Source organism: Papaver somniferum, chromosome 5, assembly GCF_003573695.1.
Source record: "Papaver somniferum cultivar HN1 chromosome 5, ASM357369v1, whole genome shotgun sequence".
NCBI classification, from domain to species: Eukaryota; Viridiplantae; Streptophyta; class Magnoliopsida; order Ranunculales; family Papaveraceae; genus Papaver; species Papaver somniferum.
This window is the reverse complement of record NC_039362.1, coordinates 188261251-188281793: the sequence shown is the minus strand read 5'-3', so window position 1 is coordinate 188281793 and position 20543 is coordinate 188261251. Positions and strand designations below refer to the sequence as shown.

The 20543-nt window shown below is 39.4% G+C and overlaps 1 protein-coding gene across 1 annotated transcript; it reads left to right on the top strand.

Annotated features, from left to right (window-relative positions):
- The first annotated feature begins 8338 nt into the window (after positions 1-8338).
- LOC113280346 lies at positions 8339-12078 on the top strand. Its single transcript, XM_026528985.1, has 7 exons — positions 8339-8675; positions 8770-9314; positions 9398-9689; positions 10030-10179; positions 10334-10977; positions 11220-11612; positions 11719-12078. The coding sequence occupies exons 1-7, from the start codon at positions 8339-8341 to the stop codon at positions 12076-12078; spliced, it is 2721 nt and encodes a 906-aa protein (XP_026384770.1).
- The last annotated feature ends 8465 nt before the right edge of the window (positions 12079-20543 follow it).

Below are 20543 nucleotides of genomic sequence, written 5' to 3'. Positions count from 1 at the left end.
TCTATTGATGGGGGTCGAAGACGAGAATGACCTGGGGATTACTGGTCATCCGAAACAATGTGCCTCCACATCCTGCGCCTCCATACGAAGTAATGTGTCTTCACAGAAGATAAAATATGTCCTTTTATTGGATGATTTATGAGAATGATGACCTGATCGAGAGAAATAGTATTAAACATGTGAACAATAAACACTATTTTATACTCCTTGCTAAAGGAATCAAATCCAAATCCATAAGACAAGAGCCTATACCTCTTACCTCCATGATCGATAACGGGTGGGAAGATGCATAATAATTCTTCAGTTGTATAGTTCCAGACATCAATGTAACTTATCATGGTTTTGGTACGCGCAAAACAAATTAAACCATTGCAAAATCCAACAAATGCCCCTCTTGACTGGAATATGCAGTTTGTGGTAATTGCTCTTGTGAACACAGAAATAACAAAAGGTACTTTCGTGTCCACAAACAATGTTCGCAATCATAATAAAAATGACATAACAATAGTGATACGACTGGGATCGTGCAAGACAGCAAGAGGAGCTCTGAGATTGGGGGCTCATCCTTGCTCTTCTCACGAGATACACAGTGATAGTGTGAAAGACATAATATAAAGGTTACGAAGATTATAAAGTGCAAAATATTAACAAGACGCAGATTTACGTGGTTCAGCACTAAGGTCTACGTTCACGGGAATTGGTGTTTCACTATGTATTTAGAGATTACAAATAGAGTCAAATGATTTTGAGTGAGGAACGAAGCTAGGGAAGGAAATGGACTCATACTTACTCTTACAGTTTCTCTCTCCTAATCTTTTCTTCTCTCAAACTAAAAAATGGTCGACCTCTCTCTCTTAGTGGAGAGGGTATTTATAGGCTTCCTTGATGGGGCCCTACTCTGTAGGCAGCTATGTCCTTATCGTCTCGATTTCGGTGCCGACCCCGATGGTGTCTTCGTTCTCGTACGATGGCTCCACCGGTAATGTGAAATAACGATGGGTCGCCTCCTTCTCCTCCACTAGGTAACTGACACGTACCCTATGCTCATAGTATTAAATGCAGGTGGCTGGGTGTTCTACATGCGCCAGACAGTTGTCTGCCGCCCCCATCACATCCTTGTCAGTGAGGCTCATCCTCGCCGTTGATCTTGGGTTGTCCTCGGGATGGAGTAAAGTAGACCTTTGGGTGTTCCTCAGTACTTCGCGGTGCTCCGTCCCTTTGGTGCTCCTTGACTCTCCATCGTGGGATCACCATGTTGATGAGTAGATGGGATGCTGCATGTCTTTGGCGTGTCGGAATGTGGCATCCAATCTTGATGCCCAAAAGTGTTGTATAACTTCCACGTGTCATCCCTCCTACACGTGGCGGATGATAAACTATGTGTATACAATTTGCCCATTTTCTTCTTAATTTGAAGTTGGTCAAAGTATGAAGAAAATTTTCTTCACAGTCTCCTCATCTTCTCGCAATAACTTCCCCTATATTTTAGGGCACGTTTCCCACTTCTAGAAATAACTTCTTCTTGAAACATGGGACGGTTACTTCTCTTGGATTATAAATAGGAGAGAGGCTGCTAGTGAAATAAATTTTATTCCCTTCATTCTCTTGTCAGTTCAAGAAACTCTTCATTCTCTTCTCTGAACCTCTTCATTCTTCTTTTCTTTTCTTTTGTTCTTAACTCCAGCCGATATTGCTTCAAGTTGAAGCTGATAGAACTTTTCACTTCCTTCTGTTGCTATCGTTGTTCATTAGGTTCTCACAGATCACTTTCGCTCATTTGTAACGCCTCTGGTTCAGGTTTGGTGTTCTTATTAGTGGATTTTTTCGATTAAATCTTTCCTTTCTACTGATGTTATTCATCCTCGGTTGTGAAGTCAGGTTGGGTCTTCCGCGGTATCTTCTTGTGCGGATATTCGTTGTTCTTCTGTCATTGATTTCCAGTAAGTTATTCTCTTGTGTCTGTATGTTTTCATTTCTGTTTCTTCTTATGTCGTGATCCTAGGGTTTGTGATAAAAAAAACAATTCACATGACAATATATATACTTTCCCCTGTTTTTTATCGCAAAATCTAGGGTTGCTGGTCCTTTCAATGTGATGAAGTACTTGATATAGAGGTGTTTTTGTTTGCGATGATCATAGTTCTGATTGATCTCTGTTGAACTCACAGTCTGACCTTCGTTTCATCTTCGTGCCCGTTGCAGGTATGACGGATCGTCCTCGTGTGCCTTATAATACTCCTCCATCGAGTCCTTATAGACACCCTCCATCTAAAAGTCCTGATAAATCTCCGTTGAGGAGTGGTCAATCCCGATCTTCTCAGCCTGACCCTCGTGCCTTCAAGACTCATCTTCGTCGGATCCTAGGGTTTCTTCTTAGAAAAAGGAAGATCCGACCAGAGGTTCTCGTTATGATGTTAACCGTCCTTCATCGAACCCTTCTTCTCAGTGTTCGGAGCCGTTGAATGTCCAACCTCTTCGTACTGTTGTTCCCTCTATTACAGTGCCTTCTCAAAAACCCAAGGTTATACAAACCCCTGCCTTGGTGAAGGATCCTTCTTCGAAAGGGGTTGCATCGAAAGCGGACTTGTCAAGGAATGTTGTAATTAAAAGAAAGTCTTCGGAGGTGAGTCCTCCAGAGAAACCATCGTTGGCAATGCCCGCGTCTTCCGAGTCCGCTCTAGTTATCTGAAGCATCTTGGTTTCGAAGAAGAATAAAAAGGTGACTTACAGCCACGTCGATCTTGAAGTTTTTAAGGAGAAGCATAGTCTTGAAGCTTTTGATGTTAAGTTCTATAACAAAGGGGATGATCTTACTTATGACATGATCATGAACTACAAGTACGACGCCTTCCATCTTTTAACGACCGTGGGGGCCTTCGAGGCAGGGCTTATGTTGCCCTTATATAAATCAAGTGATTCTTTCTACTACGACGTCTTGGCACGTCGCGAAGGTTCTACCTCTCATACCCACTGTCGCTCAATAGTCCAATTGAGTGGGAATTATCTTCGGACACTTAAAGAGTGCTATCTTCGTAGCCATGGTGAAATGATGATGACTGTTATACTCCTAATCATGCGGAGAAGAACTGGTACACTCCTGAAAACTTCAATGCCTATTTTGGGGATTATGTAAATGGCAGAAACGGGAAGCCATGGAACGTCGGTCTTCGCACAATGGTAGCTTCTCAGGGTGAGGTTCGTATTCTAAGTGAAGTAAGTGACTCGAAGCTTCGCTACGTCCCTGAAAATCCAAAGCCTTTTCCAAAGAATGAACGCCTCAAACGTGATTACGACTATGAGTAGCACGCGACTCCTCTTGAGATCATTGTCCCTTTGGCTCATGGTTGGGTGCCTGGTCCCCATGGATGACGCCTTACCCCTGACAGCTAGCCTCTAGATGGTGCTCCCTCTCGCTATGGTGATTTCTTCCCTTGGTGGCTAAACTTTACTGGTATGAACTTTGACTACGCTGTTGATGTTGCTGAGGCAGATGAAGAGGGGAGTTCTGATGCAGTTCTTCCTTCAAAGAGTACTACCACTGTCAAGGTATGATTCCATATACTTAATGCATGCTTAATGTGTGCTTTCCCCTGGAATCAAAGATTGATCATGTATTTGTTTCAGGATTCGAAGAAGAAAAAGATTAGCCCCACTCAGTCTTCTACCGTTGGTGAAGAGGAGACATAAATTCCTGAGGTTAATAGTCCTGCGAATGATGAATAAAATTCCGATGAGGATGTTACCGATGATGAAGAACGTGTGGATACTTCTCCTACTGGCCACGAGGATGGTGAGAACATTGATGGAGCTACTAGTCACGAAGGTGACAAGAACTTTGATGGTAAGAATGATGGCGAGGACTTGATTCCGAAAGGATGGGGCGAGCAATCCTCCAACCGCGAATATTGATCCTCAAGAGACCGTTGTTAACCAAGAGTTCTCCTTTGGTAAAATTTATTCCGCTGGGGGTGCAGTCGATATCACTGTTGACATGGGAATGGCTGCTGAGTTTTCTATACTCTCACCAAATGATGAATGGGATGTCCTTGCAAGTGGGGAAGGTGAAAGGGTATCCGACGAAGAGGAGAAGGTGGATGAGGAGGACAACGGCTCCGATGGTGAAGATGCCGAGGCTCGTGATACTAGGGAGGCTGAGGCCCGGAAGAATTTTTTTAGCCAGGGAACCGCTGCTGGTGATGGGGTCCCTGCTAGTGCATCTTCTGATAGTTTCGAGAAGGCTGCGATGCGTGATGGGGATGATGCAACCTTTGACTGGTTGATGAAGAAAAACTTAATGTGCGTGCCCAACCCTACCCCCTTGATTCCTGGTGAGAAGGATTCTGATGCCTTCACCCGTCAGAGAATGCAGCTAGCGTCTCCTGATGAAGTTGCTGAGGCCTGGGAGAAAGATTTGGGAGCTACCTCGTCTAGTATTTTGGTCGATCCTCCTTCTTCTATTGCTCAAATGATGTCTATAGCTGATGGGTATCAGTATGGTTATCCTGAACAGCGTTTCCTCGAGGTAGGTGATCGTAGATACCAAGTTGAGGGATCTGGTGTCCTTTTCCTAGTGATTTTTATGTGGTCGTTTCTTATGCAGCTGGTGAGGAGCGATCACTGGAACCACACCTTGTATCAGTTTTTCAAGGCGAAGGCTCTTAAGATGGAGGGTAAGTTGCGCCATAGGGAGGAGGAGCTGACTTCTGTTGAGGCTCTCATCGCTGCTAAAGACAAAGAGATATTAGAGTTGAAGAATCGTCTAAAGGGGAAAGAGAGGCTTGGTGCTTCCGAAGAGAAACTTCGTCTTGAATTTGCTCTCATTCGTAGTGAGCTAGAGAAGGCTCGTAAAGACGCTTCGTCTTCTAAAGGTTCGTCTTCGTCCTTACACTTCTCTTAGTATCTCTCTTTCATCTTCTTAGTATGATGTCTGAGTCTCCCGGCCCTATCTTCAGTGGTCGATATCCGAGAGTTAACATGGCTTCGGAATGAGAAGACTCACCAAGCTTCTCGGATTACTTGGCTGCGGTATATTTTTTGATGTATCTTTTGTGTTTCTTGCTCAGTTCCCCGAACTTGTAATCAACTTTTATGGAATGGATCATCGTTTGTTTGGATATGTACAATTCTGTTTTATCTGAATTGTTAGTTCATTTATTTAGATAGCGAGTAAATTCAGTTATTGAAAAATGAATTAAGCAGGGTAATAGAAAGTTTTTGATGGCAATAACGAAGATAGGAACCTTCGTTATTGACTTTGGACCTGTCACGCCGCTGGCTAACCCTTGGCTAGAGGATCGTCAGACGGTGCGGGTTGGTGAAACGTTCCCGGATATGTAATGCGTTATTGAAATATTTACATGCATTCATTCTGCTGAACCGCTTTCTTATTGATTGGCTGGGTATCTCTTTCTCCTGGAAGCATTCCACATGGTCCTACACTTATAGACGCTGATAGGGGAGTCCCGAGAGATTGTATATGGTTACTTTCCCCAGTATTCGTTTTTTTTTTCAAAAATCTTGTTTGATTGATAAGGTGAGGTCTTCTACTCCTCCACCGGAGATATAAACATGTCAAGCGGGTACGCCAGCTTCTTCTTCTTCTTCTGGTATTCTTCATGCAGGTGCATAACTGCATTGCTTCATGGGTAGTATGTCGTGAGGTATTTTGCATTCTAAGGGTTCCTGGGGACTTCTCCTTTCAGATTACGCAGGTAGTAGGATCCGTTCCCCGCGATGTCATGTATGATAAATGTCCCACCCCATGTTGGTGCTAACTTGCCCCATTTTTTCTCTCGTTTTGATATTGCGGTATAGTTCTTAGCACATACTTCCCTTCTACGAAGTTTCTAAGCTTAAATTTCTTGTTGTACTCCCTGGACAACCTTCGTTGGTAATTCTCCATTCGTTGTAACGCTGTCTCCCTTCGTTCTTCCAGGTCATCGAGCCTTTCCAACATCATATCCGTTGTAGGTTTTTCTCCCAAGATTCGGTCTTCGTGGTTGGCATGATGATTTCCGTTGGAATAACAGCTTCGTCTCCATAAGTAAGGAGGAACGGAGATTCACCGGTGGTGGATCTGCGTGTGGTTCGGTATGCCCATAGCGCATTATGCAGCTGTTCACACCATCGACCCTTGTGTTCATCTAACGATTTCTTGAGGATGAGAGCCAGAGTCTTGTTCATGGCTTCATCCTGTCCGTCACTTTGGGGGTAGATGGGGGTTGATTTGTTCTTCCTGATCTTGAAAGTATCGAAGAGCATATATATATATTCTTTCCTTGTAGTTGCTTACCATTGTCTGAGACAATTTCTGCGGGAATGCTGAACCTGCAAATGATGTTTAGAAAGATGAATGTGAACACGTCTACATCTCTGATCCTGTCCAGAGTCTTGGCCTCTACCCACTTGCTAAAGTAATCCGTGGCTACAATCAGGAATCGTCTTTTCCCTGACCCTTCGATCAGGGGTCCAACAATATCTATCCCCCATTTTGAAAATGGTCATGGGTTGTCTACGGAATTTAGTTTTGTTGCTGGGGAGTGGATTATTTTAGAAAAACCCTGACATTATTCACATCTTCTAGACATGTTGGCCCTCTTTCCTGGCTACATCTCGTATCATCGTTGTCCAGTAATATCCTTGCATCTTAGCTATGTCGGTTAGTGACCTCATTCCGCTGTGGTTGCCTGTGTCACCGTAATGGATGTCGTTCAGGATATGTTGGCCCTCTTTCCTGGATAAGCATCGTAATAATGGTCCGAGGAAAGACTTCTTGTAAAGGATGTCGTCCCGAAGATCGTATCTACCTGCCTTCGAATGTATCTTTCGAGCTTGCTTCAGGTATGCAGGTAGAATTCCTTCTTCGAGGAACAACTGGATTTCGATTCTCCAGTCTTCTTCGTTGGTGAAATCTTCGTCTTGATTTGCTCTTGATAAAATATCTTCTTCGTCGAAATCGTTGTTGATATCTTCACCAACGTCATCGTCAGCAATATCCTCCCCTACATCGTCTTCACGATTGGTAGCAAAGGATTGTTGTGGAGTAATCGAAGGCTCGTATACCCTTGTTATATTGATGGCCTTGACGCTTTCATCCCTTAGTATCGATAATCGAATCTTTCTTACCACTTGTAAAAACTACATCAGTTTTTGGCGCTGCCGACGGGACTTGCCTTTAGGTTAGGTTTTAGATTTTTATTTTATTTTTTTATTTTTAGTTTAGTTTTTGTTTTATTTTATTTTATTTAATTTTACTTTCTTTGATTTTACTTGGGTGTTTTTTTTGTTTTTTTTTTGTGCAGGTAATATTCTATATTTATTGTTGAATTGCCTATCAAAAGAGGTAAGTAAAAAACCCAAATTTTATTATTTTTTAGGTTTTATTTCCGTTGTCTGTATATCTAGTTTATTTTATTTTTATTAAAAAAAAAACATGTTGCACACATCATACTGCATCGTCAGAATTACCGAATTTAGGAAACCTGTGGAAAAGTACGTTGAACCCGTGCCTTGGGCCTTATGGGAGTTACCATCCAAAATTCCACAAGCCTCAGCCTCGTACCTTTAGGTATATTTTGCTGAGGTAGCCCAAGCTTACCTAATTTAGTAAACCCTGCATTTGCATGTGCACGATTTTCTTGCTGAACAATAATATGCTTGCTTGTGTATGCGTCATTGGAAACGAGTAGGAAATACACTTGAGAAAAACGAACTTTTTAATTTGAGTCCTACCCGTTACACGGATCTAGGTAATACTTCTATTTTTTCCTAAATGGTTAATAAAAAGGATGAAGAGGTCCCACCAACCAAAACTCTTAGGGACCGTTTGAACCCGTCTAGAGTGATACGTGAACCTGGGGTTGTTTTACCGGCCACTACTGTTAAGTTTGATATTAAACCTGAGTCATTTGGCATGCTGCGTAAATTTATGGGAATAGAGAATGAAAACCCGTATACCCACGTCAGGGACTTTGAAATGATCCGTGACACAATGAGTTACCCGAATGTCCTTAAAGATGTGCTTAGGTTACGTTTGTTTCCTTTTTCCCTAGAAGAGAGAGCCAATGAGTGGTACCATTTGATTCTCTCTAAAACAATCACCACCTGGGATGGCCTTATAGAGGCCTTTGTTAAGAAGTTCTACATACATCACAAGACTGCTGCTGTTAGGAAGTCTATCCAAAAATTTAAGCAGAAAATAGGTGAGAGCCTACATGATTACATAGAAAGGTTTAGTAAGTTGTTATACTAATGCCCGCACCATGGTTTTGAGAAATCCCACATGGCCCAAATCTTATATGAGGGCCTTGATAGTGAAACCCGAATGCAGGTAGAAACAATGAGTAGTGGAGAATTTGCCCATCAAGACCCAGATGAATGTTTTGACGAATTCATCGAATTAGCTGAAAGGACTCTTCAATGGGCTTCAATGAGGGAGCCCGAAATAACTAGGAACCATACCCATAGGGTCAATAGAGTTGATAATGGGTCAGATATCCTTAGGCGCCTAGAAGCCTTAGAGATGTACCAAGGGTCCAAACAGACTATGAGCTGTAACAGTGAACCCAGAACCTATCCATGTACCATTTGTGGTGACCAAAGTCATACTGGACCTCAGTGCCCCCTGTTTTACCCTAGCGAAACTACCCGTGACCAGGTTAGTGTCCTACATGGTGGTATGAAAATACGAGGGTCGAACCAAGTTTCACCCATACTCTAACACCTATAACCCTGGTTGGATACATAACCTTAATTTTTCGTGGTCTAAAGGTGCCCATCAAGGTAACCGATCTATCAACCCACTACCATGCTTTCCTAGGAACCAACCTCAAGCCCAAAAACCGAGCCCAGTTGAACAAAAGGTGTCTTCTCTAGAGGAAACTCTAAGACTCTTTATTGAAGGTAGTGCCCAAAATAATGCCGAGACTACCCAAAATTTTAAACTATTAGGACAGAGGTTCGATGAAGTTCAATGTAACCAACAAAATAGTGACCGATCTATTTCCAACATAGAGACTCAGATAAGTCAACTTTCAAATAGGTTAAATGATAGGGGAAACGAGAAATTTCCTAGCCAATCAAATCCAAATTTGAAAGGAGTTAACCAGGTTAATGGGTCGGGTAGTTCTAACCACAATGAACATATCAAAGCAGCTATCACCCTTAAGAGTGGTAAAACTCTAGAGAACTCGGTAGAACCACCTAAGGAAAAAAGTCCGGCTGAAAAAGAGAATGAGGTTGACCAAACTTCGTCTAAAGACCTTAATGGGCCTGGGAGTGCTAAGAGTCCAAGTGGGGAAGATATCCCTGAGAGAGTGTACATATCACCCACACCATTTCCTCAGAGACTCGCTAAAAAAAGCCTAGTACATATGCTGAAATCCTTGATATCTTTAAGCAAGTTAAGATCAACCTTCCTTTATTAGATGCAGTAAAACATGTACCGGCTTTGACCAAGTTCCTAAAAGAGATGTGCACTGTCAAGAGAGACGTGAATGTCCATAAGAAAGCATTTTTCACCCAACAAGTTAGTTCCATAATCTCACAAAAGTACCCAGTCAAATTTAAAGATCCTGGTTGTCCTACTGTCACATGTGTCATAGGTAGCCAAAAGATAGAAAATGCTCTCTTAGATCTTGGGGCTAGTGTGAATCTTTTACCATTCTCGGTATATGAACAACTTGCACTAGGTGAGATGAAACCAACTAGGATAACATTACAGTTAGCCGATAGGTCAGTCAAAATCCCACGTGGAATTATATGAAGACGTTTTGGTTCAGGTAGAAAACTTTATCTATCCAGTTGACTTTGTAATTTTAGACACTGAACCTGTCTCTAGTCAAGATATCAATACCCCAATCATCCTAGGTCGTCCTTTTCTAGCCACTGCAAATGCAGTCACACATTGTCAAACTGGCCTAGTAGAATTTTCCTGTGTGAATTAGAAAATCTCGGTGAACGTATTTAAGGAGTTACAAGCCCCACCGGACCCTGAACACTATGAGTCTATATGCATGATTAACTCTCTAGTCGAGAATATCTTTACCACTAATAGTGTTAGCGATCCTTTAGAGGCCTGGTTGGCACACTTTGGAACCTACTATGATGAGGATAGTCATTTTAAAGAAGTTAATGGGTTGTTAGACTCTGCGCCAGTAATGAATTATGGAAAATGGCAGCGTAAACCATAACCTCTTCCGCCGACCATAGATAAACCCCTCCCATCTTCATTTAAGGCACCCCACCCTTGAATTAAAGCCGCTACCAGATACACTGAAATATGTATTTCTTGGTAATGAGAATACTCTTCCTTCCATAATTTCCTCTGACTTAGATCCCGATCAGGAAAGTAGACTAGTTAGTGTTCTCCAAGAGCACAAGACCGCAATAGGGCGGACTATAGCAAATTTGAAAGGAATTAGTCCTGCTGATTGTATGCACCATATCTATCTAGAAGAGGGTGACAAAACTTCAAGAGAAATGCAAAGACGTTTAAATCCTAATATGAAGGAAGTTGTCCGCACTGAGGTGCTCAAGTTATTAGATGCGTGTATCATATACCCCATCTCTGGTAGTAAATGGGTCAGTCCTGTCCAGGTTGTCCCAAAGAAGTCTGGGATTACTGTAGTTGCCAATGAGAATAATGAATTGATCCCTACCCGTGTTACTACCGGGTGGAGAGTTTGCATAGACTACCTTAAGTTGAACTCAACAACTAGGAAATACCACTTTCCTCTACCATTCATCGACCAGATGTTAGAAAGATTAGCTGGCCATAGCCATTATTGTTTTCTAGATGGATACTCTGGTTATAACCAAATCCCTATAGCACCGGAGGACCACGAGAAAGCGACCTTCACAGGTCCATTTGGTACTTTTTCTTACAGGCGTATGCCTTTTGGGTTGTGTAATGCACCCGCAACATTCCAACGTTGCACGCTAAGTATCTTTTCGGACAGGGTTGAGCGATTTCTCGAGGTCTTTATGGATAATTTTTCGGTTTTTGGATCCTGTTTCGATGAATGCTTGCACCACCTTACACTAGTTCTAGAACGTTGTAAAGAAAAGAACTTAGTACTTAATTGGGAAAAGTGTTATTTTATGGTTAAATCTGGAATAGTGTTAGGACATGTGGTGTCCTCTAAGGGAATAGAAGTTGATATAGCCAAGGTTGAACTAATTTCAAAATTAAGACCACCTAAGAATATAACAAATGTTAGATATTTTCTTGGCCATGCTGGATTAAAGATCGTCGTTTCATCAAAGATTTTAGCAAGATTGCTTTACCCCTGTCGATCCAACTTGCTAAAGATAATGCCTTTGTATTTGATGAAGCATATGTTACAGCTTTTGAGAAGCTTAAATCATTATTGACTTGTGCCCTTATCATCCAACCACCCGATCGGAACCTCCCATTTGAACTCATGTGTGATGCGTCCGATTATGTGGTTGGTGCTGTCCTTGGCCAACGACGTGATAAAGCACTTAGTGTGATTTATTATGGTAGTAGGACCCTAAACGATGCCCAGTTAAACTATACAACCACTGAGAAAGAAATGTTAGCCATCGTTTTTGCTTTGGAGAAATTTAGATCATATCTCCTAGGGTCTAAGGTCATTGTCTATTCTGATCATGCCGCACTCAAATATCTTCTTTCAAAGAAGGACTCTAAACCCCGGCTGATTATATGGGTATTGTTATTCCAAGAATTTACTCTAGATATTCGTGATAAGAAAGGGTCTGAAAAATGTAGTAGATGACCATTTATCACGTATCCTAGATGAGTCTAGAGATGATGAGAGACCGATCGATGACACGTTCCCTGACGAACAGTTATTTTCCATCTCTGTGTTACCCTGGTTTGATGACATTGTCAATTATCTGGTAACTGGTCAAATGCCCGACCATTGGTCTAAACAGGATAAAGCTAAATTCTTGTCTGGGGTTAAATACTTTTTCTGGGATGATCTATACTTATTCAAATATTTCCCTGATCAGATCATCCGTCGTTGTATTCCTGACAACGAAATCTCCAGTGTCCTGACTTTCTGTTCTGGAGCTTGTGGGGGGTCACTTTAGTTCTAAGAAAACAATTGCGAAGCTTTTACGATCCGGTCTTTATAAAAAGTGGACAACCCTGTTTAAGGACTCCCACCTATTTTCTCAAAGTTGTGATAGATGTCAAAAGTTAGGAAAGATGACCCGACGTAATATGATGTCACTTAGTCATATACTCATAATAGAAATATTTGATGTGTGGGGTATAGATTTTATGGGTCCTTTTGTCAATTCCTATCAAAACTTTTACATCTTATTAGTTGTGGACTATGTGTCTAAGTGGGTAGAAGCAATCGATACCAAGACAAATGATCGCCATGTTGTGATCAAGTTTGTTAGAGACAATATTTTCTATCGATTTGGTATTCCTAGAGCAATCATTAGTGATGTATGTTCCCATTTTTGTAACTGGTCTTTTGAGACGCTCATGAAGAAATACTCCATTACCCATAAGGTTTCCACACCTTACCACCCACAAACTTGTGGCCAAGTAGAAGTGTCTAATAGGAAAATACAACAGATATTAGAGAAGACCATAAACCCTACCCTAAAGGATTGGTTTTTGCGCTTAGTAGAAGATTTGTGGGCTAACCGAACCGCTTTGATGACTCCATTAGGGATGTCTCCATAAAGACTTGTCATCGGTAAAGCCTGCCACTTGCTTGTTGAATTAGAACACCGAGCTTATTGGGTCATTAAACAACTAAACTTTGACCTATATACTGCTGGTGATCACTGTAGACTGCAAATCAATGAGTTAGAAGAAATTCGTAATGATCCTTACCAGAGTGCGAAAATTTACAAGGAGAAAACAAAAATATTTCATGATAAATCGATTATTCGAAAGACATTTGAACCAGGTAAAAAGGTTCTCCTTTACAATTCTCGTCTACATCTTTTCTTTGGTCAATTGAGGTCTCGGTGGTCCGGACCATACTTTGTCAAAATTGTTTTTCTTCATGGTGCAGTTGAAATTGAAAATTCTAAGAACGAAGACACTTTCAAGGTTAACGGTCAACGGTTGAAACCATTCTTGGAGTTACATAGTCATGCAATAGAAGAATCGGAGCTGAGGGATCCTATCTACCAGGAATTTTAACGGGTAACAAAGTCTGACTGAAGACACTAAACTTAGCGCTTTATGGGAGGCAACCCATCCTATTGTTGTATATTGGTTTTCTTTTTGTTTTTATTTTTTCTTGCTCCCATAGAAGGATTGCCACGCTTCATCCAGGTACTATCTTTCTGACTTACCTCTTTATTCCTCTTGTTACTTATATTTTTGGTACTCCACTTTAATTTGAAACATTGAGGACAATGTTAGATTTAAGTTTGGGGGTGAGGGAAAAACTTTTAGTTAGTTTTTAATAAAAAAAATATATATAAAAAAAAATAATAACTCCGGAGCCAAAAACAAAATTGTGCGAAATCAGGATGACACTAACCAATCTAAGTGGATGGAAACATCTTGGTTGTAGGAGTTAAGGAACCCAATAACAGAGTTTATTCACAAAAAGACAGAGTTCAGGTGTTAGAATGAAATCATCACACTACATTCTTATTTTATTTTATTTTATTTTATTTGAAAAATTGTATGTTTCTTTAAGTGATTTGGTGGGGACCATACATCGAATTGTTACCACTGTCGGATGGAATAGAGTGATTGAGTTACTAAAAAATAAATAGACCAGACCAATCAGAGTTCAAAAAACAAAAAAAATGATTAACATTAGGTTAGCAATATGTGTGTGTTTTCCCTGTCTCCGTCACCTAAACAAGCGTGGAATGCAGGATCCATGGGAACTATCATGTAATCTGTTGACAAGAAGCATGCCTTGGATCCAAAAGATCAAATCATGCAGTTAAAAAAAATGAAAAGTTTATTATTCTGCAATAAAATCGACTGATGGTTCCCTTGTATATGCCAGCAGTGTTGATATTAGTCCAGACCAGTATCTCAATCCATTAGGATTCATAGGTTCATCTTGGCGGAGGCCTTCAGACAGATATGAGAAACACCGTTCACCTTAGACAACATTGTTTTGAACTATCTATCTCTATAATCCATCTTCTTAATCTATTCATTTGTGTGATTCTGATTATTGATGTCCATAATGAGACTATCTGAATAGAACTCTGTAACTTATATATATATATATATATATATATATATATATATATATATATATATGAATATGATTCGCATCAGGGTACTTTCTCTTGTGATCATTGACAGTATGCCAACCAAAGAGATTTTTTAGTGTCATTCCTGAGTTCTTCACAGATAGCTAGGTTTGGAATAAAGGTTTTGTGGGCACACCTCTTGTAAACCCTCCCGAGACTATAAATCGGCCACTAGGGGCACCTAGGGATTTAAAGGCTTGGTATACGTGCTAAGTGTGACCGTATCCTCAATGAGATGGAGTTGTATGTTTTAAAATTAGTTTAGTTTGATTTGCTCGAGGACTAGCAAAGTATAAGTGTGGGGTAATTTGATAGGTGTCTAAAACACCTTGATATTTATTTATTGTTTATGCTCTCTTTGCTAAGTTTTCTTGTAAATTATGTCTTTTATGTTTAATTTTGAGTTTTAGGTACTTTAGAGCAAAAGAAGAAGAATCGTCGCTTAAAAGAGCTAAAGTGTCATTTCATGTGCAATTACTGTTGGAGCCGAATTATTTTTCATTATTTGCGTTTATTCTTCATCTCTATCTGAAAAGCATGTCGGCTTTAGTGATGAAATTTATGTCTGAAAAGCATGGCAACTTTAGTGATGTAAAGAAATTGAAGAAAATAAATGGATCTGAGAGGTAAGAGACGGCTGTTGTTGGTGGAAGAATTCGAAAAGTGGTGTTTGAACTCCGATTTAATAAAGATACACCCAGACTGGATAAGGGGCAGTCATCTTCAACAATTTGTAATTCAAGTTTTGGCGGGAAAACTGGTTTTTCAAACCGGCAGAATTAGGGTTAAAGATTTCAATGTGTTCTGAAGAGATTAAATGGCTGAAATTAATTGGGGAGGCTTGGTTTAATCTAACAGAGCTGGTAAGGTGGATCGTTTTGTCTAGAATTGCCTGGAACGACGAGATTAAGATGAACATCTTCTTCGCGGTTTAAAACAACTATTGGCGGGAAATTTCAGCTGCACCTGTGAAGCATTTTGTAATGAGTTTGGGAGAAGTCTTCGTGGATTTTGTGTTGGATATGACTCGGATTGGGCCTATTTTATTAAAACAGGACGGGTATATGGGTTTTAATCAAAGAAAGATCAAGTTTTCACATTATCTCACGTAAACAAGAATACAGAGTATCACGAGTTTTTGGTGGTATTTTTGGAAGAGTTAAACACGGGAATATGGTTGATTACCTTATTTATAGGTAGTTGACGTGTTTTGGGAGATAAAAATGGGGTCGAATCATCTTATTTGTGGCAGTTATTTAAAACAGGGGAATGGAAATACTCGGGTTTTATTTTAGTCGAGTGAAAAAAAGGGAAGATATCTTCTATAACTGTTTCGCAATCTATATTTGGAAGGAGTACTGAATCGAAGACGTACAAACATGGAAGGTAGAGGAAGATAATCCCGTAACTTGGAGATAAAATCCGGTGACTTTCGGAGGAGGAAAAAGCAAGAGATTCTCGGGATTTATGAGGTTGTTGCGTATATAAAGAGGTGTTGGGAGCTGTAGAGAGGTTACATAGACTTTGGGAAAGAAATATAGGCTTAGAGTCGAGAAAAGAGAGGTTAGAAAAATTCTTCCTGCTGCTGCTCAACCAAGAACACGAAGAACATAAGCCGTTCAAAACAGTTGCAGTAGCAGTTTTTTATTCAACCATAAAATCAGTGTATCATATCCACTTTTGGTTGCAGTAGATATTTCCCAACTGAGCTATTGTAACAGCTTCCTGGCTAAACGCCTTTGGCGACTGGAAATCATTGTAAGCAGATTTTTAATTATTTGTAATACAATGATTAATCAAGTTTTCTCCACTTCTCGATTCATGAGTAGCTAAGTTTCTTGTCTAGGGTTTTGGAAGAAGCCATTTTTGATGCCTAATTTTTAGTAATTATTTTCTTTGACAAAAATACTCCAATTTCGTGCTTTTTAAATTATTAAAAAAATTTCTCTTCTTTATATGCTTCGTGAAAACTGTTTTGGGTAGTTTTGATACCGTTCTTTTATAAGCGAAGGAAAATTAGGCCTTAGAATAGCGACGAAAGTCATAAAAAGAGCATGTAGCGTTATATTTTCCAAAGCATGAGATTGGGATCGAAATTGTTTTGAGTAAAGTCTGAGTATTTTGTCAAAGAAACTATTATTGAGTTTTACAAATATTAGAAGTAGTGGAATCCAATACCCTAGAATCTTCTCTCCTTGGTAACCAAAAATCAAAATTTAATTAGTTTGTCTTAGTATTTTCTTAGTTAATCTTAAACCAAATCTTCATAAAAGTCCGAGAATCGAATCTTTCTTACCACTTGTAAAAACTACATCAAAAAACCGCAAATATATACAAATAATAAACCCAAATAAAAATTCAACGTTCGAAAAGAATAAAACAACCACTTTGAAACCATGTTCAATTCTAGGAATTGACATTTCTGCTTGGATTGTATAGGTAAATATTTCTGCTCTTACTGTTTGATTCATCATAAAGAACATTTGCCTTGCCCCCCTCCCGCATTAGGTCAAGAACATAGACATTTCCGGTGTTAATGAATCGCGGATATGAAGATCTTCATATTATAACATGATAAGGGTTAATGAAGTTCAGAAGCACATGTATGGACATTTTCAGTGTTCAACATTATGTAGTCAACAGTGCTAAAATCATTTTTTGTCAACGAACGCCCCCAGCAAGATCTGGTAAAATAGTTACAAATACATGTGAAAATTTATGCCAGAAGCTTACTTGATTCATTCGGTTTTTATTCTTCGCGTTGTAAGGTAAATTTCTCATTCAAAATCCCCCATTAATTAATTTCACGAGTTTTTTTTTTAAAATCCTTCATTAGTGTTAAACTTTCTTTTAAAATGAGCTTTTTCCCAAATTTTTGCTTTGATCAATAAAGTTAAATATATTGATCTCGTTAGAACAATAACAAATAACCTTGAATGCTCCGGATCAAAATCAAGTTAAAATCGGAGATTTATTTAATAAAGTGCTTTGTAAATTAAAACAAGTATAACGAATTTTTTTGAACTATTGCTTAACAGCGTATTATTATTTTAAGAAACTCTTCAGAAAGAAACAAGATAAATCTCAATGAATCTTGAAATTACCAAACAAGATATACTCCAAACCTTCAAACTCAATTTCTTTTCCTTTACCTTATGGTTTGAAATATGACCTACAAGATCTTGCAATAACCTTATTCTAGGTACTAATTGTTAAGTGCTTCGTGAGAATTTCTCACAAGTTTACTTCGAGGGTAACTCCTAAAACCTCCAATGAATAAGTTAGATTAAAATCAAGCTCTGCGAGAAAATCTCTCAAACACACATATTCATTCCATAACAAATACAACATACATAATCCCCTTCTATAAGGTTCTTACATAATTTGTTACTTCTAACCATAATATATAATCCTATGTAACCTCAGAAATAAACAATACACAATATATAGCCGAATAATTTATGTGTGTCCTCGATTCCTTGAGCAGAGAGAGCATCAAAAGGAAGAAGACGTATATGAGCATTTCCTTTTATGGGTAATATCGACGTTTTCAGTAGTTTTTATAAAGTCAATCCCTCTCATCAAAATTTAAATTCCCACCCATTATCCTTTTCGTATCCATTTTCTCCCTGCTACTAACAACACTCTATTTAAATGGATAACAAATTGCATTCCAAGTTTTACTTTTTAATTTGAATTTGAATGTAATAAACATTAAACAACCATTACACACCTAAAACTAATGAATTCTTCAGAATATGTACACCGAAAAGTCCACTCTCAACCAGGGAAGGGCCTATGAAGAGCTAAGTGTGGTTGTAGCTCGTCCCTCAACTTGACCAATAACCACACACAAAAACAGGTATGCATATTTACTTGAATTTTATTTTTAGCCTAGGAAGTAAAGAGATAGTATCCCACTTTCATTATCAACCCATATAAAACTTAATTGATTGAAGACTTTACTAATAACCAAGCTCACTAACAGGTGATGCAGACCTGCCACTAGGGATGAGCATGAGACGATTTTTGCCTCATCCGCATCCAATTCAATAGATGACGGATTTCAAATTTCGCATCCGCATCCGCATCCAATCCAACATCTAATGGATATGCATCCAATAAATGGATGAACGGATTGGATGCGGATGATCTAATCGATCTCATTTATAATTGAAACTAAAAGAGTAAGGCTAACAAAAATGACTTGAATAATGACCGATCAAGGAATAAAAAGAGAAGAATATGACTTAATTTTGCGTTTGAAGCCCTACAAGTTTGATGGAAGAAAATGATGAAAATTATAAATCGACTATATGGTGGACTATTGAGAACACATAATAAACATCATATATTATAAAAATTTAATAAGTATTTTAAATCTAACAGATGCGGCTGTCCAACGGATTTTTAAGAGTGCATCCGCATCCAACCCAAAATCCGTTGAATCCTAAAAGTTGCAGCCGCATCCAATCCACTAGTGAACGGTCCGAGAATCCATCCACAAAAGGAAACTCGGAGCAACGAGATTAGGATTTGCCCAATAAGAGAAACTTTGGTATTCTGTAAAGTAATTATTTTTTTTCTTTGTTTTCATGGGTTTTAGAAAACTAATAAATAACTAAATTTTGCATTTGATTAAATTATTTTTGGGTGTTACTTTATATTATGTTTGTTATTTATTTTATGTCTTTCAAAATTAGAAAAATCTGATCAGCCAAAAATGGTTAAGCTAAAATAATATAAAGACTTAATCAGATTTAGCAGCGTCGGTAAGTATTTATGCAACTCAGTACATAAAGATGCAGACTTTTCCAACTCTCACTTGATAAATTATGCTCAAAAGTCCCTTCTTGTGTTTTATAATATCAATGTCAATTATGGTACTATGGATTAACCAATGCTATACGTACAAAAACTTATTTCACATTAAGGGTGCCGATGAAATTCAGAGTGCTCAGGATGGATTCCTCGATTTTGGTAGAGTTGTGTGCACATAGTTTATCATCCGCCACGTGTAGGAGGATGACACGTGGTAGTCATACAACACTTGGGCATCAAGATAGGATGCCACGTTCCGACACGCCAAAGACATGCAACATCCCATATACTCATCAACATGTTGATCCCACGATGGAGAGTCAAGGAGCACCAAAGGGACGGAGCACCGCGAAGTACTGAGGGACACCCAAAGGTCTATTTTACTCCATCCCGAGGACAACCCAAGATCAACGGCGAGGATGGGCCTCACTGACAAGGATGTGATGGGGGCGGCAGACACCTGTCTGGCGCATGCAGAACACCCAGCCACCCGTATTCAATACTATGAGCATAGGGTACGTGTTAGTTATCCAGTGGAGGAGAAGGAGGCGACCCCTCGTTATTTCACATTACTGGTGGAGCCATAGTACGAGACCGAAGACACCATCGGGGTCGGCACCGAAATCGAGATGATAAGGACATAGTTGCCTACAGAGGAGGGGCCCATCAAGGAAGCCTATAAATACCCCTATCCACTAAGAGAGAGAGGTCGACCATTTTTTAGTTAGAAAGAAGAAAAGCTTAGGAGAGAGAAACTGTAAAAGTAAGTATGAGTCCATTTCTTTCCATAGATTCGTTCCTCACTCAAAGTCATTTGACTCTGTTTGTAATCTCTAAATACATAGTGAAACACCAACTCCCGTGAACGTAGGCCTTAGTGCTAAACCACGTAAATCTCGTCTTGTTAATATTCTGCACTTTATAGTCTTCGTAACCTTTATATTATGTGTCTTTCACACTATCACTATGTATCTGGTGAGAAGAGCAAGGATGAGCCCCCAAGCTCAGAGCTCCTCTTGCTTTTTTGCACGACCCCAATCGTATCACTATCGTTATGTCATTTTTATTATGATTGCGTATATTGTTTGTGGACATGAAAGTACCGTCGTTATTTCTGTGTTCACAATCTGGTGCTTGAAACAGGGATTCTAGTCCCGGTAAAAGATTTATCTTTCCCTATGATTTACTTTTTGGCTCTCAGCGCTATTCCCCCCTATAATAGTGTTTCGGGCAGCACACATTTAAAATAGCTCATCCCCTTTTTTTTGAAAAAACCTTATGGATCTATGTTTCCTATTAGATCAGCGTATACTTTTGAAAAAGGCACTCTAGATCTGTGTTTTCCTTTTCAGATCCATATTTTTCCTCGCGGGCAATGTGATTTCCATGACAAAACCTTTCATTTAAGTTTTCATTGTCCTTATGTATTTTCTAACAAAACATACGCGGAGACTATGCGTTCATATATAAAACCCGTGGAC